General features: G+C 43.7%; 1 protein-coding gene and 1 long non-coding RNA gene across 2 annotated transcripts in view; both read left to right on the top strand.

Moving 5' to 3' along the window:
* The window catches only part of LOC107382368 (exportin-1), a 34,365-nt gene extending 14,508 nt beyond the window's left edge, over positions 1-19,857 (top strand). The window contains exons 9-25 of the mRNA XM_015954486.3: positions 317-436; positions 633-761; positions 849-1,007; positions 1,612-1,794; positions 7,917-8,055; positions 10,738-10,919; positions 11,029-11,185; positions 11,273-11,436; positions 11,531-11,665; positions 11,740-11,923; positions 11,997-12,103; positions 14,157-14,351; positions 14,428-14,596; positions 14,713-14,847; positions 15,019-15,178; positions 16,439-16,535; positions 19,116-19,857. Coding sequence (XP_015809972.1) covers positions 317-436; positions 633-761; positions 849-1,007; positions 1,612-1,794; positions 7,917-8,055; positions 10,738-10,919; positions 11,029-11,185; positions 11,273-11,436; positions 11,531-11,665; positions 11,740-11,923; positions 11,997-12,103; positions 14,157-14,351; positions 14,428-14,596; positions 14,713-14,847; positions 15,019-15,178; positions 16,439-16,535; positions 19,116-19,262 — 2,562 coding nt within the window. The 3' untranslated portion in view covers positions 19,263-19,857. The remainder of the gene's footprint in view (positions 1-316; positions 437-632; positions 762-848; positions 1,008-1,611; positions 1,795-7,916; positions 8,056-10,737; positions 10,920-11,028; positions 11,186-11,272; positions 11,437-11,530; positions 11,666-11,739; positions 11,924-11,996; positions 12,104-14,156; positions 14,352-14,427; positions 14,597-14,712; positions 14,848-15,018; positions 15,179-16,438; positions 16,536-19,115) is intronic.
* Positions 19,858-21,849: 1,992 nt separating this feature from the next.
* On the top strand, positions 21,850-22,467 carry LOC139070769 (uncharacterized). Its single transcript, XR_011521230.1, has 2 exons — positions 21,850-21,939; positions 22,402-22,467. It is a non-coding gene; the product is annotated as an uncharacterized lncRNA (long non-coding RNA).
* The last annotated feature ends 274 nt before the right edge of the window (positions 22,468-22,741 follow it).

Genomic DNA, 22,741 nt, shown 5'->3' with positions numbered 1-22,741 from the left:
GTGCTGCAGGAGACGCTTGTTCGGGCAGATAAAGCCCATAACCCTGCCAGCTATTGTACGTGCAGAAATCCACCACTGAAAACATGCTCTGGACTGGTGCTGATATTAGTTAAACACATCATGTGATCATGAACAGGTTTTGTATTGGTCACCAGGTGACTGACCTGGTTCATGGGCACTAGCTTTGTGGTGGTGAAAGTCCTAAATCTGAACTAACCTTTCTGGGACACTAATCCTGCTTCGTGATGCACGCGTTGGGCGTTTTGGTTTGTTGTTCAGTAAGGCTCACCATGAATTCTACCCTGTGTGTCTTCAGGAAAACTCTCAAAATGCACCGCTGGTCCACGCCACGCTGGAGACTCTGCTGCGGTTCTTGAACTGGATTCCTTTGGGATACATTTTTGAGACCAAACTTATCAGCACGCTTGTCTACAAGGTAAAATAAATAAATAAAAACGGATTCACCCCACATCAAGGAACGTCTGCTGAGATGGGCAATGGCACTTATTAGAAATGTTGGAGAGATTTTTAGTTTTTGTGGAGTTTTAACTTCTGTCATATAAACTGGAAGCAGATTTCCAGTCTGGCTATAGACCCGATGTCAAAACTCTGGTTTTGGTTTTTTGTTTCAGTTTTTGAACGTGCCCATGTTTCGCAACGTTACATTGAAATGTCTGACAGAGATCGCTGGAGTAAGCGTCAACCAGTACGAGGAGCAATTTGTCAACCAGTTCACCCTCACCATGTGTCAGCTCAAACAGGTACCACGTTCTTTTGAGTCCAACCTGCCATATCCTGCACACTCTGGATGATACCCACTGAATCTAAGTGAGTTCTTGTTTGATCAGATGCTGCCGCTGAACACCAATATCAAATTGGCATTTGCCAATGGGAAGGACGATGAGCAGAACTTTATTCAGAACCTGAGTCTGTTTTTGTGTACATTCCTAAAAGAACATGGCCAGCTCATCGAAAAAAGGCCCAACCTGCGTGAGACACTCATGGAGGTAAGAGGGCAGCATCAGACCCTTTCTGCTCAATTATTTATTTATTGCGCACACACACACACACACATATATGTATATATATATATATATATATATATATATATATATATATATATATATATATATATATATATATATAAAGGTCAGGCCACCATTTTGCAGATGAGTTGTCTCTGGAGCGAACAGGTTACCTTACACTGTGTACTGATCCTCCTAGTGCTCATACTTCGTAGTGCTCTTCAGAAATAGCTTAAGTGTTGTACCAATTTAATATGCGTAGCCCCACCACTCCCCCGTGTTTATTTTTTTTCTTGGGTAGTGTTTGTTTCTAAAAGAGCAGAAAATAATGTAAGAATAACCAGTCATACAACCAAGTGTTTTCTATGTATAGTGTTTCTCGCTCAATAACTTTTTTTTATTACCCAAAACACACCTCAGCCCAACCAAAAGAGCCTCAAAATGCCAGCATTATTACAACATAAATGGGACTTATTTTGGTAAACATCACAAGTTACTCGATGGAGCAAGAAGTCCGATCCATTATCCTTTAGTTACTCCACCTAGAGTAATTAAATCTGAACTCATCACCATGTTCTCTTGTCAGGCCCTACACTACATGCTGCTGGTGTCCGAGGTGGAGGAGACGGAGATCTTTAAGATATGTCTGGAGTACTGGAACCACTTGGCAGCAGAACTCTACAGGGAGAGTCCATTCTCCACTTCCAGCACTCCGTTGTTGTCTGACGTCCCTCCTCGAAGACACCTCTACTTGCCCGTGCTCTCCCAGGTCAGTCAACAGTTTCTGCAAGTCATTAAAGGGCATTAAGTCATTCATTTAATTTAGCCAAAATTAGGCCTTTAAGGTGTGGATGACTCGTTTAATCAATACATTTGCGGTGGTCTCTAGTTGGAATTAATGCCTTGCGGGCAGAACTCTGGGCACAAAAAAGCTCACACACCACTGGCCCACCAGGACCAGTTTGCGACATCAGAGCTGTGCTTCAAATGGAGGATTTGGAGTCTTATTTCTTGACATTTAGACATCTTGCCTTAGATTGGATAAAAACAACGTGACTCTACAACTAACTCTGCTTGGGGACATGGATGTTTTTATCTCCACAAATGACAAGTCTGGAGGAGCTTCAGCAATGTATTTGAGTTGCTAATGCTAGCACTCGTGGGGCAGGGGGGACGAATAAACTGAGGAAAGCACTTCAAGGCCACAGAGCAGCAAAGCATTTGTGAAGCCAACACGCACAAACTTGAGGCGGATGGGCTACAACAGCAGAAGACCCCACCGGGTTCCACTCATCTCCACTACAAACAGGAAAAAGTGACTACAGCTTGCACCAGCTCACCAAAATTGGACGGTTGAAGACTGGAAAAATATTGCGTGGTCTGATGAGTCTCGATTTCTGTTGAGACATTCAAACGGTAGAGTCAGAATTTGACGTAAACAAAATGAGAACATGGATCCATCATGCCTTGTTACCACTGTGCAGGCTGGTGGTGGAGGTGTCATGGTGTGGGGGATTTTTCTTGGCACAATTTAGGCCCCTTAGTGCCAACTGGGCATGGTTTAAATGCCACGAGCTACCTGAGCATTGTTTCTGACCATGTCCATCCCTTCATGACCACCATGTACCATCCTCTGATGGCTACTTCCAGCAGGATAATGCACCATGTCATAAAGCTCCAATCATTTCTGATTGGTTTCTTGAACATGACGATGAGTTCTCTACTACAACAGCCTCCACCGTCACCAGATCTCAACCCGATAGAGCATCTTTGGGATGTGGTGGAACGGGAGCTTCGTGCCCTGGATGTGCGTCCCACACATCTCCATCAACTGCAAGATGCTATCCTACCAACATGGACCAACATTTCTAAAGATGCTTTCAGCACCTTGTTGAATCAACACCACGTAGAATTAAGGCAGTTCTGAAGGTGAAAGGGGGTCAAACACCATATTAGTGTGGTGGTCCTAATAATCCTTCAGGTGAGTATATTTTCTGCAGTAATTCATCTGTGATGTGAGGATGTTCAAAATCAGTCAGTTTGACATAAATGAACAGAACAAAATAATAAATGGTATATTGTGATATAGATTTTAGACCATACGGTCCATTCCTACCCAAATGAAAAATAAACCAGCTTTTATCAAGCTTTTATTTTTACACAGGCACAACCAGTCTCTCTAACCAGGACCAGCAGACAAGGACAGTTAAGTGTCTTGTTCAAGGACACGACTCTGACAGAAGCCATTTTAACAACAGTGCTGTCAATTTGCCGTAATGCTGAAACGGTGAAGATAAACTGATGTTAAATTCAGCTTCAAGAGAAACTGGGAGGAAGCTTTGGTCCATCTTAAGTTACAGGAGGTCTTGTCTCCTATCTGCTCCTCCAGAGACAGCATGGACATGAGGGTCACACAGGACAGGTTAGTGGAAAGGTTTGTAGTTAGCTGGTTAGTGAAGGAGATCCATCAGCTGGGTAATTTAATCCTAATCCAGCCCACAGCCTTCTGCTGGTGTTATTATCAGGAAGAATTAAGCACACATCTTAAATATTATTGGAAGTGTAGAATTTGTTTTATGTTTTATTATTTTCTGCATCAAACAGAACTTGATTCATTCTCCAACATTTCAGAAACGAACCACTGGGTTCAAATAAAATAAACTAAGTCAAACATTTCATTTGGTGTTATTTCTGACATCCTTCAACTGTGGCATAAATATCTGACTCTAGAGCTGCTCAGAGACATTAAACACTCATATATGAACCCATTATGGATTTTATTATTACATTATGTGTCCTGTAGGTTTTCAGTACTTATTAAGATTTTGCGAGATTTTGTAAAGCGTGTTTTTCTCTGCCTGAGGCGTGGTGTTGAACCAGGAAACAGATGTTTTACTTTGTTAAATCTTCTTTAATGTTTAAATGTTTTGTCCTAACCTGTTGGGAATGGAGAGCTTTTGAGGGATGGCAGGTTGTGTCGATTACGTTTTTGATAAATAAATATAAATAAAAATCAATTATCTGACATCTTCTATTTATCGATGAAAACAAATCAATATGAAATAATCGTGATGCATCGGGATATCGAATTGAATTGAATCATTGACCCAATAATCGTAATCGAATCGGGAGACAAGTGAAGATTCACACCTCTATTTATTAGTCCCACAGTGGGTACATTCACTATTACAGCAGCACACACACTTAGAGAATAATAACAAGATTACAGGTAAAACTGAGATTCCAGCCATGTTTGCTTTGATAACTTCAATAACTTCATGCTGATGAACACATGAACATCCTCTGTTTAGTGGATGCAACTACATTGTGAAGTTAGCTTAACGTGGAAGATGACTTTTAATTGGCAAAATACAATAACTGGTAATATTATGAATGACCCTAGATGGAATTTAAATAATTATACATTAATTATAACTAAAAGTTCCTAGGAGACAAAGGAAACCCTGGAACCTTTTCAGATTGCATTCGCACACCAACCTTTTGGAGGAGGGCATGAAGAAACTGCCTGCGACAGTGCGATTTGTTAAGTGTCTGAATAACACCATGAAGCTAAACTCACGGCTAAGCTAACCGGACTCATGAGGCAACTGTGCTCATTACCTGCTTAACGAGAATACTTTTGATGAGTGATCAAATCACAGGTATCACATCGAGGCTGCTAGACAGGCACAGAGTCTGGATGTGAAGAAGTTTTACTGATGGAGAATTTCCGTCTGTCCAGACAAACCTTATATGTCTGTCTCCACCTGAAGCCTGCCCTGGAGAGAATGGACAAAACGTATCTGCTGTAGTTCAAAAACAGCTGCTGCGTGCTTCCTAACCTCAGTGAGAGTCCAGAGAAGAGTGAAAACAACCAATATCCACAGCCATGTTGGACGTTTATCCGAGAGAACATGCGTGTAGACATGAATTCACACTATTAAAGATGAAATGTTCCTTTGGAAGTTGTCACACTGTTCAAAGTGATGTTTACATGCTAAATAAATATCCCATTACCTGACTCTAAGCTTTGCGTGAGTATTGAAGTCACTAAGAAACCTGCAGCAAGCCCCTAAGGTTACAGAGCATCACTGAAGGTGTCATCTGTGACTGATGGCTTAGAAAAAGGATGAGACGTTCTAAAATGTGCCACATGAGGTTAAAACGTAGAAAGTAGTGTGTGTGTGTGTGTGTGTGTGTGTGTGTGTGTGTGTGTGCGTGCGCGAGCGCGAGCTTTAAGTGTCCCAACATCTCTGAATGTGATCCACTTCCTGCTGTAATCTGGACTATTATAGAGCTGAGTAACTGGAGTAGATTACACACCGGAGTAACTGGAGTGGATTACACACCGGAGTAACTGGAGTAGATTACACACCTGAGTATTAGAAAGGTTTAATGTGAGCCAATAGTTCAAATTTGGTGACCAAACTACATCTAGCTGACATCACTCAGAGACAAAGAATACTTCGGACTCATTTATTAACATGCCTGCCACAAACTCAAGTATGTCAGTGCAACAATAACTGTTCACATGTGCACATGCTTTGTGCACGTGTAGTCACAAGTTCACTTTTATCTGCTAACGTGTTCACTGCAGACTAGAGACTCTCCATGAGCTTCTGCTGGTGGCTGGCTCCTCCTGAGCTGGATGTTCTTTAGACTCCCTCTCTGTCAGCTCACAGAACTGCATCATGGTATCAAACCGTTCATCTCTCTGCCTCCTGTTCAGCCTCTGACCCGAGCATCTCCTGCAAAGTAGCCAGATGTGTCGCCCCTTTTGTCCTTCCTGGAGAAACCACATAGAGGGTGGAGTTGGGATTAACACACAAGAGCCATATAATCCACAAAACTCTTAATTCTGTGGATTGAGATGTGTATTCCAGGTCTGGGGTGGCAGTGCTGCTGGTAGGTAGTAGGTTGTAGGTGCTGTGTAGATGTTGTAGGGTTAAATATTTTAGAATTAAATCACTTGATGACCACAGAGATTACACATTTACATATATAATGAGACTGTTCTGTACCCGGTGTAAGGTGGCAGAGGCTGAAAGAAGCTACTGACTACGTTTACATGCAGCCAATATCCGGGTTATGATCGGGTTAAGGTCGGTATTCGGGTTTCTGAGTTGATCAGAATAACCCGTTTACAAGCATAAATAGAAAGAGTTACCCCTAACTTGCATAACCCGATGTAAATGCGGACGTTGGGGTAGCGTCAGGACGTATGGACTACGTACAGACGCAATATGCGTCATTTCCGGTTCTTCTTGTTCCGATATCCGTGAAAACAACATGTTTCCCAGTTCGGAAGAGATAGCGACCGCGTTTGTTTGCGCTTTAGTTTCCTCGTCACTAAAAGTGTGGTGCTGTGCCGCGACTCGCCATGTTGCTCCCAACTTGTTGTTTACTTCCGGAGTTCTGGCGCATACAAGACGTCTCGCTACTCAAAAGACCAAGATTCCTTGCGAACAGAGCATGCGCAGAACACACGCTTTGATGGGGATATCCCGATATGCGTTTACACGACCAAACATTCGGGTTAGAAAAGGGTTACCCCAGGTGTAGTAACCGGGGTTTTAATAACCCGGTTATGAGCATATCCGGGTTTCTGGCGGTGTTTACACGGACCTGCGGAACCGGGTTAATAGTGAATATTCGGGTTTTAAAAGGGTTACTGGCTGCATGTAAACGCACTGATGTCTCTGCAGATGCTGGCTCTGATGCGCCTATAGTCACTGAGACTGTTCCATATTTAATGGGACGGGGCGACACCACACAAAACAAACAAACCAAACATTGGCAGCGATGACGAAGCTTACCAGATGGTGTGAAGGTAAATAAAAATAAGTGAAACCAGCATTTGAAGGAAAATATAATTTAGGTACTCTAAACTCTTAAGTTTAACATTATCATTTGTGAAAGGGACATGATTGCGTAACATTACTGCCACGGTCTCACCACTTATAGACGACCTAAGGCTCCTTGATGCCACTTCAGCATTTTAAAAAGGCTGTTTTAGCGTTTTGTAAAAACGGCTATAGATAAATGTCTAAATCATGTAAAATACTTAAAATTCTGTCTAGTTACCAGTTATTATTTCTTGTCCACAGAAAAAAATCTATCTTGTTGAGCTAAGTTCATGATGCATTTGCGTCCACCACCAGAGGATTACACTCCCAGTAGTTTGGATCTGCTGCTGGGAGAAGGGGTTTGGCCTGTCTCTCCACACAAATAGGACAAACAGAATTCCAGTCGGCAGCCACGGTGAAGAGACTCGCTCAAACACAAATGAACATTCTCAAGTAATAAACTTCACAAAACCAAATGCAATGTTTAGAGCAGAACGTTGTCCCAGAGGTTCCCTAACCAGGCAGACATGAGAATACATGTAATGACTGCTTAGAGATGGAGCAAGCTAGTGGCTAGTACTAGTACTATAGTTGATTATGGTTTTCTTCCTCCACGATTCATGGTTGTTCACGTCCGCTTCTTTATACATTGGCTTTTATATTATTTTCCTCGGCTTCAGCAAGCACCCCGGCTCAACAAACTCAACATGCTGCCTAAAACCTGCTCTGGTTGGTTCATTGATGTGTCTGTTGTGCTGACAGAAGCAGTCTAGCAAATAGCACGACTCAGTTGGGGAACAAAAAAAATGACACAGAGGAGTGATGGAATGCAAATAGATGGTTCTATGTTCTCCAAGCTTTGGTAGATTGTCATCACAATACAACCCTTAACTATCTTATATTGTCCGATATCACAGCCCTTATTCATGGGTGTTTGTTGATGGGATTAAATCAGATTAGCCGATTTCTGCCCTTTGTCACATGCAGTGGTGCTTCAGTCAGTCACACGCTCAGAAAACCATCTTCCCTCTGGCTTCTCTTGTAGGTGCGTCTGCTGATGGTGAGTCGCATGGCCAAACCAGAAGAGGTTTTGGTGGTGGAGAACGACCAGGGTGAGGTGGTCAGAGAGTTCATGAAGGATACAGACGCCATCAATCTGTACAAGAATATGAGGGAAACTCTTGGTAAGATGTGTGGCTAAATGATCATTTCATATTTAGTACAGGACGGCATAATCTCTATAAGTTCATTGTGTCGTTCTGACCCAATCTGATTCTTTAACCCATCCTGCAGGACAGTCCAGAAACGTTCCCCTCTCCTGGGTTAGAACACAGTAAAACAAACAAAAATAGTTGGCTTCAGTTAATTTGATCTAGATTTTAATATTAGGTAAACAGCATTTCTCACAGTAATGCTGTTTGAATGCTGAAAGTGACTGCTGAAGCTGCTTCACTCCTTCACTGCCAATGACGACTTAAGTCGTCATTTGCATTTTTTTAATGTTTGAGCATCGGAACGAGCCCCCGCGCTGAGAGAACCAACATCTCAGTCCTCATACGTCACACGTCACGTGATCAGGAAGCAGAACATCCATGTGTTAGGAGATCATTTTGGGCCGTTCCTGTAAAAAAAAAAAGTGAGGCGCGAACCGCAAAAGCGTCTGCCGATCACAATTCAGCAACGGATTATGAAAGAGCGGATAACGCTCCAAGCGCGCGGATTCTTCCTGATGTAAGAGGTGAGTCTCCTTTGTTTTGGTTGTTTTGGCGTCGACATCATCCTAGCGTGCAACGTTCTGTGACTCTTAAAAAACAGTAAAAACGGTGAGAAACGCTGGCAGCGAATGAGTTAAGAACAGAAGGAAAGCTGAAACTAAGCAAAACATTCAAAACTGGCTGAATGAATTAGACGATTGAGCCGCAAAAGTCCCTAAACCATAGTGACAGAGCCTAAAACTAGATGATTAATGGAGAGAATAATTGGCTACCTAATGAGCAGAAATGTCCAAAGAGCACTTGGCTCAAATATCTGAACACGTACTTGAAAATGTTTTGAGTATGAAACAAGCTGAAAAAAATCCCAAATCAGGCCATTGTTTCAGAGAAACTGTTTAAGATAACTAAGATATCCTAAAGCTGAATCAATGGAAGATGCTGAATAAATAAAATATAAAACACAACAAACTTCTCAACTGGTTGGTTCCCACCATGGAAACTGGATCAGTGCTGCAGACTGGACCTGGAGTTTCTGCAGGTCAGTAAAAAGCGTTCTAGCAGAATTCTGACCGAGCCAGTCGGCGCTGAGCAGCGTATGTCACACACCACTGCTCTGTTTCTCATGAACAATAAAACGCTGTCTGAAGCGGAGTTCAGTCTGGCTCTTCCCTCTGTTCTAAATGACTTGGACGTGTCTTTAAAACCACAATAAGAACAACTAAAAGCCTTTCTTCTAAAGAAAAACGGTTGCGCCATTGCCAGACTCCATTTTTGACTACAGCTAAAAAACTACATCGTCACACGGTACAGTCAACATATTTCTGAGCGGTTATTCTTGAGCTGGCTAGTCCCGCCCCACATGTGCCTCTCTGCCTGTGAGTATCCACACTAGCTCTCTGGTAGAATTAAGCAGGACGAGTCTGGTAGGCCAGGCTAGGCAAATGTTACCGAGCCAAACCGGCCTTTATGGACTAACACTGCCACGCGGTTAGCATAGCTCCGTTCTACTTAGCTAACACGCACTGTTCCGATCACGTGGGATTTGCACGCTGGTTCTGGGCACTGCTGGATACAATTGCTGGAATTAATTTCAAAGAGGAACTGACTGCTTGTATCGGAGATTTTTGATGCAGTCTGATAAAATCCGATAGTGTTTTTGGGCTGATATCGAATTACTTCCGATATCGGAATGGGATATCCCTGTCAGTTAATGCAATTAATACCACGGCTTGCCTTCTTTGTCCAAATAATTCTAACATCCAAACACGAACGCACAGAGGACACAACAAAATTTCAAAGAGTCAAAGTGGCCGAACCTCTGTTAACATGAGGCTGAGGCCTTTCCCTGCAGCTAGCACTAGCTCTGACGTGACTCTGATGCTCATTAATAATTCGGTTTCACCTAAATCAGGGGTGCCCAATCCTGGTCCTCGAGGGCCGGTATCCAGCATGTTTTAGTTTTCAACACACCTGATTTCAATCAGCAGGTGATTAACAGGCTTCTGCAGAGCCTGATGAGATGCTGCACAGGTGATTCAACCAGTTAATCAAGTGTGTTGGAGCAGAAAAACCACAAAACCTGCTGGATACCGGCCCTCCAGGACCAGGATTGGGCACCCCTGACCTAAATGGAAGAGTTACCAAAAGGTCTCCCCCTCAGAGTTGTCATGAATATAAACTAGATCTATTAAACCTAAAAAATATATATCTTTTATTTTTAACCAGGCTGCTCACATGTTATTTCTCTAAATAATTTACGTATGTGTAAAAAAAAAATGGTTTTAGGCGAGTTTCTATGTTTCTATAAACATTTATTTCATGGGAGTCTCTAACTTGCAGTTTGCCCTTTAACATTCATGGACTCACTCATCTTGGCACGCTACAGGGAAGGCTGTTGTTGGTTTAGCGTCCTAGAAACGGCAGAGAACGTCTAACTCAGAGAAGCTAACTGTTAGCATTAGCAACTCTTCAGGCTTGTTGTTTGTGGAGATAAAACTTCAATGTTGCAAGTTTTGGTTTTTAGAACCAAAACAAAATATCTCATTTATAAACAAATGCAAGATGAAAAAACTTGACCGTTGAAAACCAGATTAAACATTTGATGGTGGGACCCAGTTTTTGTGACGTCGTTCTGCCTCTGTTTCCCTGCAGTCTACCTGACACACCTGGACTATGCAGACACTGAGCGCATCATGACAGAGAAGCTGCACAACCAGGTGAACGGCACCGAGTGGTCATGGAGAAACCTGAATATGCTCTGCTGGGCCATCGGGTCGATCAGTGGAGCGATGCACGAGGAGGACGAGAAGAGGTTTCTGGTTACTGTCATTAAGGTGGGCTTCAGTCGAGCACTGCGCCAGATCACCGTCAGACTAACGTGTGGAACAGGTGTCAGCGGGGGTATCTAATGAAGCGCGTTTGCGGTGTGTGTTTTATGTGCAGGATCTTCTTGGTTTGTGTGAGCAGAAAAGAGGAAAAGATAACAAAGCTATAATCGCATCAAACATCATGTACATTGTGGGTCAGTACCCTCGGTTCCTCAGAGCTCACTGGAAGTTCCTAAAGACCGTCGTCAACAAGCTGTTTGAGTTTATGCATGGTGAGAAACCCCAGGTGGTCCAGAAACAACCTGTTGCCTTTAAACCGGACTGAGTGTGTGGTTTTGTTTCTTCCTCCTCCCGATCAGAAACCCATGATGGCGTACAGGACATGGCGTGCGACACCTTCATCAAGATTGCCCAGAAGTGCCGTCGTCACTTTGTCCAGGTTCAGGTGGGGGAGGTGATGCCCTTCATTGATGAGATCCTAAACAATATCAACACCATCATCTGTGACCTGCAGCCTCAGCAGGTGAGCCGTCTGAAACATTTTTCTGGAGCATTTCCTAACTTCACAGATTTTCAGTTGGTGTTGAGTGCTAAGTCGTGGGACTGTTTGTGTGCAGGTCCACACCTTCTACGAGGCAGTGGGCTACATGATCGGAGCGCAGACAGACCAGGCAGTTCAAGAACTTTTGATAGAGAAGTACATGTTGCTGCCTAACCAGGTGTGGGACAGCATCATCCAACAAGCTACCAAGGTAACGGAAACCGCTCCTCCGATGAGTTGGTGGTAATGCTGCCATGTGCTGAGTCATGTTTTAAACTGCTGCAGAATGTAGACATCCTGAAGGATGCAGAAACCGTACGGCAGCTGGGCAGCATCCTCAAGACCAACGTCAGAGCCTGTAAAGCTGTTGGTCATCCTTTTGTCGTCCAGCTGGGTCGAATCTACCTGGACATGCTCAACGTCTACAAATGTCTCAGTGAAAATATTTCCTCAGCCGTCCAGACCAATGGTCAGTTCCGTTCCTGCGCCGTGCTTCTCCTCTTTTATGTGTTGGACGTAACCATTTAGAGCTCATGTTGCAGGCGAGATGGTGACGAAGCAGCCTCTGATCAGGAGCATGAGGACAGTAAAGAGAGAGACTCTGAAGCTGATTTCAGGTTGGGTCAGTCGCTCCAATGACCCTCAGATGGTGAGTCTGGCACGTTGATTTCGTTTCTGTTCTCTAATGAAAAACGTTTAAATGCGGTTTGTCAATAAAATACATTTCAGGAGTACTGGACTGTTCTTATTAGCGCTCAGTCATCAGAGGAACCAGCGCAGTCTGAAATCTAAATAACTAAATCCATCTGGTCAGTTTGACTCGCCTATACCTGGATGTCTGACCTGTTTTACACTGGAAGCATCAAGCGGTGCCGAACATTCCACTCGTGAGCTTCTGTGCTGTCCATTACACACTGAGAGGGTCTTGAATGGCTTCCTTGCTGGACTCGCGAGGTCACATGATCCCTCGAGACTTCAAAGGCCATCGTTTATCAATCAATGTTTCTTTGTATAGCGCCTTCCACTGCCTTTGCTTGAGCCCAAGGCTCTGAACATGAAATACAGTAAAAAACACAGATAGCAATAAAAAGGAGGTAAAAACAACATGCAGACATAAAAGCATACAACCAGATCACATAAAAGCCAAACGATACAAATGCGTCTTCGAACGACGCTTAAAAACCTGCAGCGAAAGTGACCGCTTAATATCAAGTGGAAGCTCAATCCAGAGAGAAGGAGCCAAGACCGAGAAAGCCCGACCACCTCTAGACTTGGACTTAGTCTGTAGCTCCAGATCAGCCGAACGTAGAGTTCGTGATGGGGTATGCCTTTTTGTTAATGCTGTCAAGTATGGTGGAGCACCACCATAAAGAGACCGGATGACATAGCACATAACTTTAAACTTAGCCCGAAAACCTACAGGGAGCCAATGTAATGAGGCCAGCGCAGGAGTAATGTGCCGACCTCCTTGTCCCTGTCAGAAATCTGGCTACAGAGTCCTGAACCAACTGTAGACGTCGCAGCGCTGCCTGACTTAGCCCAGCATGTAAAGCATTGCAATAGTCGAGCCTAGATAAAACAAGTGTGTGGAGCACAGACTCCATATGCACACAAGACAACCAGGGCTTAGTTTAGGTAAGCCGCCGCGAGTTAAAACGCAGGCTCGTACCACCATGTTTATGTGAGCTTCCTGTTTGAGTTCTGCATCCAGCCTCACCCCCCAGGCCGGTGACAGCTGGCTTCTGGTCGGGAGAGAGAACATCCAGAATAAGAGCAAATCTCACACCCACATTACTAGCAGGGAGACATGTAATAAGCTCAGTTTTGGAGGTAATTGGCTGCGAACCAGAATTTAACATCATCCCGACAAACCAGAAAATTAGAAGTGGTTTCTCTGGAAACAGAAGAAAATAAATCTGGCAGTCATCTGCATACAGATGAAACTTAACACCATGACTGCGCAGGAGAGCCCCCAAGGGACGTTTATACAATCTGCCATTAAACCGAAAAGCAGGAAATCACGTTTGATATCGCTGTTGAATGTCATGATGTTGTTCCTCCACTGCCAGGATTAAAGCCATGAAAACACACCGCTGCACTTCTGGAGCTATGCTGGGGTAAAAAGCTGTTAGGTCACACGTAAGCTTCCTGAATATGAAACTGCGTCGCAGAAAATTACCAGGGATTTTCCTCTGAAACCGTGTGTGATTTCCTGTCTAGCCCTATGTTAACTGAGGAAATCGACACATCCCAGAAGCGGCTCGTGGCAAAAATAGAACCCGATCCTATCTCTAGTGGCGTGGCGCGGCGCTTCTGAGACGCACCTGAAAACTGCCGCATCGCAGCTGGTTTGAAACCCTCCATAGACCAGGGGTAGGAGACCCTGGCTCTAGAGAGTGCTGCATGTTTTCCAGCCATGCTTGATCTTGCAGCTTCTAATCGGCTGAACTCACCTGATCCAGGTAATCAGCAGCAGGGACAACAGAGGTGGTTGGAAAACAAGCAGGACTGCGGCTCTCTAGGACCAGGGTTGCCGACCCCTGCCACAGACCATAATGGTTCCCATTTGAAGTCGCTGATGCTTCCATTGTGAAACGGCCCCGAGTCTTTATTTGTGTGAAAGAGGCAAATATCTTCTGTAGGCTCAGAAAGACCCGTTGTTGTTTTATGTTTAAAAGCTCACTGGTTTGTTTGGGGTCCAGGTGGCAGAGAACTTTGTGCCGCCCCTGCTGGAGGCTGTTCTCATCGATTACCAGAGGAACGTCCCAGCTGCCAGGGAGCCTGAGGTTCTCAGCACCATGGCAACCATCGTCAACAAACTGGGAGCACACATCACCATTGAAATCCCCAAGATCTTTGATGCTGTCTTTGAGTGCACTTTAAACATGATCAACAAGGTCTGTGTAGGTCGCTGTACCGCCTCTATGAAGCTGCGCGGTTTCTCTGAACTTCTGTTTTCTTCTGGCTCATCAGGACTTTGAAGAATTCCCAGAACACAGAACTCATTTCTTCTACCTGCTTCAAGCTGCCACCTCTCAGTGCTTCCCAGCGTTCCTGTCGATCGCTCCGGCCCAGTTCAAACTCATTCTGGACTCCATCATTTGGGCCTTCAAGCATACGATGAGGAATGTCGCTGACACAGGTCTGTTGTAGACAGAAGAAAGAGGTCCTGATTTTCTGTGGTTTTCTAGAGTACACGGGCTTGGTTTATTAGTGCAGACAACTGAGCTCAAATCCAATGTCTGCTGATTTCTTCAGGTCTCCAGATCCTCTACACACTCCTACAGAACGTGTCTGCTGAAGAGGCGGCAGCTCAGAGCTTCTACCAGACATACTTCTGTGACATCCTGCAGCACATCTTCTCAGTGGTGACTGACACGTCTCACACTGCAGGTCAACACCCATCGTAACATCTTCCACTTCCAATACACACATCCTGTTTAAACACCTGAGCCATCTGCACAGACGCTTCGTTCTTATTTACACAAACAAGCCAGCCAGCATGCAAAACATGAAGTCATTTAGCTGTCAGGGATCGTCCTCATGCAATCTGGCTGCCTCTAGGTCTGACCATGCATGCCACCATCCTGGCCTACATGTTTAACCTGGTGGAGGAGGGGAAGGTGAACGTGGCTCTGAGCGCCTCCAACCCCACCAACAACCAGCTGTATGTGCAGGAGTACATCGCCAACCTGCTCAAGATGGCATTCCCACATCTACAGGAGTGAGTATTCCCATGCGATCAAATAAGGTGCAGAGGGTAAAGGAACAACTGCCAACTAGGGCTGCAGCAACGACTCAATAAAAATCGATGAATTAATGTATTGGCGACTTGTTTTGTCATCGATTAGTCGCTTGTAGGCGGCAGCAGAGCAGAACGACAGGGAAAGCCGGTGGTTTGATGAGGAACAACACACTAAGGCCTAGTCCACACGTAGCCGGGTTTTTAAAAAAAAACGAATATCCGCCCCTCCAAAAACTTGCATCCACACCACCTCGTTTTAAAAGAAAACCTGTCCACACGTACCCGGATAAATACGTTGTTAAGGACATGCCAGACCTGTAGGGGGCAGTACTTCCCCCGTTCTTAACCTCGTCCTTCGTCTGTGGTCTTCCGCAAGGAGCAGTAATTCCTCTTGCAAAAACAAACGAGCAAAAAGCGCTTGGACCAATGATAAAGCGAGCGCAGCTCTGAGGGCATCCATGCTGTCGGCTAGTGTAAACACAGGTCGCACACGTGATGTCAGCATTTTTTTGTCGCGGAAAGTGACGTTGCGGACCTTAAAACTCGGGTTTTGTTTGTCCACACGCAGACACCCAAAACGGAGAAAACGCAGATCTTCACTTTGGCCGGAGTTTTTAACAAGATCCGTTTTCGTGTGAAAAAACTCCCGTTTTCGTGTGGATGGCAGGCCAAAACGTAGAAAAATATCTACGTTTTGGCAGATCCCCGGCTACGTGTGGACAGGGCCTTAGAACATGGCAGAAGCAGGAAGACCTAAAAAAAACAAAAACTTCATGTTGAACAATGCAACGACCTTTATCACCTGCAACGTATGTAACTCAGACACGGCACGGGAGCGACGGTGATGATGCATCATAGTTTAACTATGGATATGTTGGGTGTTAACGTGTTGTTTTGCACCCTATTGAACTGTTTTCTAATCATGTTCGGTTAAAGGAAGGGGTTGAGGAAAGGTTTCGTTTAATCCGATTAATCGAGTTGAGACCCCATTCGATTCATCGGTGATCCAAATGATCATTTGTTGCAGCTCTAGTTCGTAGGTTATTCAGTATAAAATGTATTTTATTTTGCTTTCAGTTTGATTAAGCAGCATCTTTGGGCTTTGAGATGAAGTTTGAAAGTGTAAAAAGTGAACAGATGGAGACCTGCATGTCACGTTAGACAGCAACCCAGCAAGAAGTGATCATTCATGCATGTGCAGCGTTAGTCTCGGCGCTGAAGCTGATCCTGTTGTTTCAGTGCCCAGGTGAAGGTGTTTGTAACGGGTTTGTTCAGCCTGAACCAGGACATCCCAGCCTTTAAGGAGCATCTAAGGGATTTTCTTGTTCAGATAAAGGTGAGTGGCAAAAAACTGTGTCGGTTATTTCCAGCAAAGCTGTGTGGTTGTAACTGGGAGGCAGAGGAACTAATGCAACAGTGGCACTTGTTGGTCACTTACAGTGAGGCAGTTATGTAACTTGTCTCACTTGAAAAGATCTGGTCAACTTCAACTGTGAGAGACCGAACGTAAAGATATCCAGGAAACGACATTGTATGATTTTAAAAAAAAATACATATGACAAGGGCCTCCCCTCAGAAAGCTAGTGTAAACGAGCCATAGCTTCAGGTTTTCTGCGTTAGCATTTTAGCAGATGTAGAGCGTAAATGTTGTTGCTTTTAAGCTTAATATATTACCTTTCCTTAAGTCCAATCAGCTGTGATACTCGATATAAATGTAGAATATCAACCTGCTTGGTCTTGGGATGTTTAATCAGAAGATTCTAGGATTCTTTGTTTATTCAGGGATCAAACACACTTAGCCTCATTCAGACAGTCAGGTTTATAAAAGCAAGAAATGTATTTTCTAAACAAATTAAAACAAGACAAGTTAAATGGGACGACTGATGGATGAATCTAAGTGGATGGGATGTGATGAATGGTGATTGAATGGTGTGTGTTTATCAGAACCTTGTATCTAGAAGAACTGAGTTCTGGGTGAAGAGAATTTGGTCTGCATTAAACTATGAAGTTGTTTCTTATAAAACCGGCATCAGATGCAATCTGGCTGTGTTCTACGTACCGCTGAGGAGACTCTCCTTCGGATCCGAGATGTCGGGGGGGTCGGGTGACCCCAAGGTAGTAAAGACTGCAGTATGACCAGGTCGGTCCAGAGTCGTCTCCCGGATCACAACAGATAGATGAAATTGTTTGCGTCTAGAACAGCTGTTTCTGAATAGCTGAAGGAAGCTTTTTGCTGTGTCAGCTGTAGGCAGCTTTTATTTTGTTGAAAGCTTTGGGTTAAAGAGGGTTCACCCTGGATCGCCTGTCCGTAGCTTTCTTTAGAACTGACTCACCGTCTAGTGAACTCTGTTTTGAATTCTTGGCCAACCGGGACGTGCCATGTTAAGGGGTGTTCACAAGCAAACCTCAGAACGTCACGCCTCTTTCAGATACAGGATGCTCTGATTTGTGACTAAGAAAATATTTATGTCATGACATTTAACTTTATTTTATCTCTAATGAACCTTGTGTCTGAGTGTAGATAATGATTCACTTGTTAAATCTAAAATTACTGATCATAATATCAAAATGTTTCAGTTCAACCACAGTAATTTAAGCACAGATTAATCAATCTTATTAATTTAAGCACAGATTAATCTGATTAATTTAAGCACAGATTAATCAGTCTTATTAATTTAAGCACAGATTAATCTGATTAATTTAAGCACAGATTAATCAGTCTTATTAATTTAAGCACAGATTAATCAAGACATTATTGATGATTTCATATAACATTTGTTCATTCCATTTCATGATTGATTAACTCATATGAGCTGAAAATAGTCACTTTATTCAGAGGCATGAGGAATCCTGTGGTGTCATCAGGAGAAGGCTTTGTTTGGGAACACAGGCTGACATCGTGTTCCTCCTGAAATGTCAACAAGGTTTGCAGAACCTTGTTGCTTGCTGGAAGGTAGAATGTAAAATCCACCTTGAGAATGGAATTTGTCTGCCGGTGACCAGTAGCTTCTATCCAGCATACCTTTACCTTAGTTTACCTGTTCCTAACAGCTGATTCAGTGCATGAATCTTAAGCCACTGCTAGCTAGCACGATTATTTGCTAATGGGAGAATATAAAAAACAAATCTAATCAAAAGTACATACCTTTCTCTTTTCCCTTGTTCTTTCTTCTGAAAACGGCGCCCCTGGTGGCTTCTGCCGCTGCATCCTCCTCAGTGGCTTAGCCGTTCACACAGAACCCGACCGTCCGTCCCACTTTTGTCTGCTAGCAGGTTCTGATCACAACAGGGCAGGCAGCCGAGCTCAGAGTGGGATTGAAGAGAGCTAGATGGGAATATCACTGGCTTGGTTCAGTTGGTTAGCGTAATCTTTTTTTATTTATTTATTTTTGCAGAATGCAGATGTAGATGGACAGGAGAACGTTACGCTTTTTCTTTGGGGGAGTTGGTGGTGGTGTGGGTGCAGTTAGGCGCCCCAGGCGGCTGCCTAGTTCACCTGTAGGACAACCGCCACTGGCTGCACTGATTAGTTTTCACACTTTATCAAATAGATGAGTCGATTAGTCCGCAGAAGATTCAGTAGAATATTAATATTAAAGTATTCAATAGCTGCAGCCCTGCTGTATTTAGGAGTCTCTACTCCCCATGTTCTCTGCATGGAAAATGTCACCAGCTAACGCAGAAAAACAACATAAACGATGTTAAAGTTGTGTTAAAATGTTAAACGGAGCTTTCTCGTGGCCTGTGGAAATTATGTTATTTAAATCACAGAATATGAATGGGCCTTGATGACCAAAAGAAAATGGTCTTCAGTCTTTTGGAGGAGTTTCATCAGAATCCAGACTGAGGTGGAGGAGGTCCTCTCGCTAACGGACCATGAGCTGGTCTGAAGTGGCTTTGTTTTGTGACCCTGCAGGAGTTTGCCGGTGAGGACACTACAGATCTCTTCTTGGAGGAGAGAGAGACAGCTCTTCGCCAAGCTCAGGAGGAGAAACACAAGCTCCAGATGTCTGTACCCGGCATTCTCAATCCCCATGAGCTGCCAGAGGAGATGTGTGACTGAAGCCATCCAAGCAAATGTAGCCCAGCCCTAGAGAGGAGGAAGCTTCCTGTCCACACATGTTTGGTGTGCCTGAACCCAGAGAAACCCTGGCGCTCAGCTATGTCGACCAAATCAGTGTCTATATGTAAATGAGAACTTCCCTCGGTTATTGGTGTCTTTTTTCTTTACAAATTTATTTTATACAGGAATGAAGTGTTTGTGTGTAACCTGCCAACTTTAGTTACTCATTTGCTATTAAAGCTTTGTGTCTGGTACCGCAGTTCCTTTACATCTGCATAAAGTTTCAGTAATTAAAGGTTATTTTAATCCCTATTCACTTTAATTTTACCGCCCCTTCGTTGTTAATATGTAATATAATAATGAGACGTGTGCAGTGCTTATACGATGGGTTGTCCCAGTGTTCGGCGTGCCAAGTGCACCGTATAGAACGAATGAGTAGGTTGGGTCTTTGCTTCATTTTTCTGTCTTGTTTTCCTTTGTGAGGTAGGTGTTGTTGAATCCGGCTCCGTTGCTTTAGAATGGGAAAGAAGGCTGTGTGCAGATCATCCTGATTGTAAACCTTAAGTACTTTATAAAGTTGGCTATTTTTACAGAACAGCTGTTTGTGTCTTCGTTCTAGTTCTGCTAGCCTGATGAGTTGCTGACATTGTTCTGATCCTAAAGGGATTTAATTTCATGATGTAAAACATGAACAATAGAAACAGGATTGTGAGCCTGTGAACCGACTGGGTTTGTTTTGGGTTAAATACCGTTAAAAGGTGAAGACCATTTTTTAAAATTAAGTGCTCATTCTGAACTGAAATGGTAAATATAGCTACCCCAAAACAGACCGTAAAACACATGTGACATCTACAGATAATGTAAAATATCAAATGTAAGATGACATTTGCAGTCTCAGCACCACGCACATACCGATGAGTGTTGCCCCAAAATGACCAGACAGACTGAGACCCGAACCTCGATGCAGAACTCTCGCCATAAGCGAGAAACGTTCATTTTTCTGAGAAAAAGCACAAAATACAAAAATTTTCTAGGGTTTTTTTTCCTGATAAATTTGCAATAAAAGGTAAGTGTCCAGACCGAACCAGGCTCAGAGAGAGGCCTGTTAAGCCCCATTCCCACCTGTACCGGGTCAGCCCGGGCCGGGTAGCCCCAGTCGGCCCCAGCCTGGCCCGGTTGATTCCACACATCCTTGCCTTAAGCCCATGTGGGCTGATTCTACCCACCAATCAGAGGCTTGCTCTAATGGAAGGTGTGAATTTGCTGTCAGCAGTGGGTGTGTTGGCCCTGGTCGGCCTGAAGCAGACCCCCTCGGGAAGAGGGCCGAGAATGAGCCTTGGTTGGCCCGGAAAAATACCAGGCCACCCAGATATGTAAACAACCTACGCTACCCGGCCCGGGCCGACCCGGTACAGATGGGAATGGCCCATAAGAGTCATTCCGCTCGGCTGAGATTGTTTAAACCAGCCTTTTATTCGACCGGAGTGGACTGTTTTGGGCCGACGCAAGTTAAGATAGGCAGAAGACATGAGAAGAGATGGGGAATTATTTTTAAATGTATGATCACAAGGGCTATGCATCTAGAGCTCCTGAGTAGCCTAGATGGCCTCCTCATGGCTCTGAGGAGGTTCATTGCCAGAAGAGGAACACCTGCTGAACTGTGGTCAGATCAAGATCAACTTTAGAGGAGGACAAAGAGAACTTAAAGAGGCTTTCTCAAACATGGCTGATGACCTGCGGCAACACCTTGCCAAGCGACAAATAAAATTTCAGTTTAATCCCCCAGGATCCCCTCACTTTGGTGGTGTGTGGGAAAGAGAAATACGTTCTGTGAAATCAGCCCTGCAAGTTTGTGTGAGCTCTCAACCTATCCATGAAGAAGTCCTTCTCACCGTCCTTCTGGAGGTGGAATCCATCCTAAACTCTAAACCATTAGGGTATGTTTCCACATATATCACCGATGTAGACCCAGTGACTCCCAATAGTCTCCTGATGGAGCGGCCTGATGGGTCATTGCCTCAAGTAGTCTACCCGGAGTCTGAGAACCTCAGCCGTAGACGCTGGCGACACTCCCAGATCCTGGTCGACCAGTTCTGGGTTAGGTTCTTCAAAGAGTACCTTCCTAACATGCAGGCAAGACTAAAATGGCAATCTTCTCCTGACCTCCTGAAGGAGACAGTCATCATGTTGGTGGACCCACAGTTGCCACGAGCCTTTTGGCCTGTTGGATATGTCGTTAAGACCCACCGTAGTGATGATGGCTGCATAAGGTCTGCAGATGTGGACATCAAAGGACATGTGTACACCAAACCGGTTGCTAGATTGGTAGTTCATCCATTGCTATCTTGAGGAGAAGACCAACCAACAACCAAACAGGCCCCAAAATAACGACTAACATGTTTATTATAGCAAATGCGTTAACACATTTGGGGGCGGCTGTATAAAAGTTTCAGAATTTCATATATTACCTTTGTTTGTTAAATTAGTTGGTTTCATTTTGGTGGGAATTCAGGAAGTGACATGCTTTTATTTTGAAGAGCCTTTCACAGTGAGCTCACTTCCAGTGTTGGAATTTTCCCTTTCTTTCCTTTTTGGTGGGTGAGAGATGAGTGTTGAATGTTCCTTTGTTCTCCTGCAAGTCATGCTGATGTTGACAGCATTATGCTAATGCAAGAAAGTGAGTGACTTCATGTCTAAGACTGCATTATTAAGTTCCTTTGTTTAATTATGGAATATTAATTGAGTACTGAATTACTGAAGTGTTTATGTCCAACACGTTTCTTCCTTTTATAAACATATTTAAAGTTGGTTGGACTTGATGTTAATGACATGAGGAGTTATTTTGTTATATTTCATTTCTAGTTTTTACCTTATCTTAGTTAGCCATAAGAGGGCGCTATTGTTTGAATTTCTCTGCTAGACTGTAAGTTGGTTAATTAAGATAAATGTGTTTTGCCTCATTCTTCCTTTCTGTATTGAATGAGAAGGTTCATTAGTAGTTTATTTTAAGACATGTGACAGATGGTTAGTTCAATGCATAGAGTGCTGATATATTGGATAATTTTATATTCTGTAAGAGAATTTTCTGTCACCGTAATTGTTTCTTATCATGATCATTTATTTATGTTTACTGTTTCAGACTGTTGTCAATGCTGTTAATGATGAACATCAACCAAGATTAAAGATTTGGATCTACATCAAAGGACGCATCTAGCCTCTTCCTGTATTCTAACCGATACACCATATTGATAGCTGCCTCACCTGGAAAGAGCTAGCTTTAACCAAACCCTCCTTTACAGTCGCCGCTTATGATAAGGTGTGCGTAATCTATAGTCATGACAGAAAGGAGCTCAGTAAAATCATCCATGAAAGTTTGAGAAGGCCCTGGTGGTCTATAAATAACAAGTGCTAATATCTTAGGTGTACCTTTAACTTCGAAGCAAAGATATTTTAAGGAGTCATAGTAACTGCACATTAAC

The sequence above is a fragment of the Nothobranchius furzeri genome, chromosome 7 (genome assembly GCF_043380555.1).
Source record: "Nothobranchius furzeri strain GRZ-AD chromosome 7, NfurGRZ-RIMD1, whole genome shotgun sequence".
NCBI lineage: Eukaryota > Metazoa > Chordata > Actinopteri > Cyprinodontiformes > Nothobranchiidae > Nothobranchius > Nothobranchius furzeri.
The sequence above is the reverse complement of the archived record's forward strand: the minus strand, read 5'-3'. Positions and strand labels throughout refer to the sequence as shown.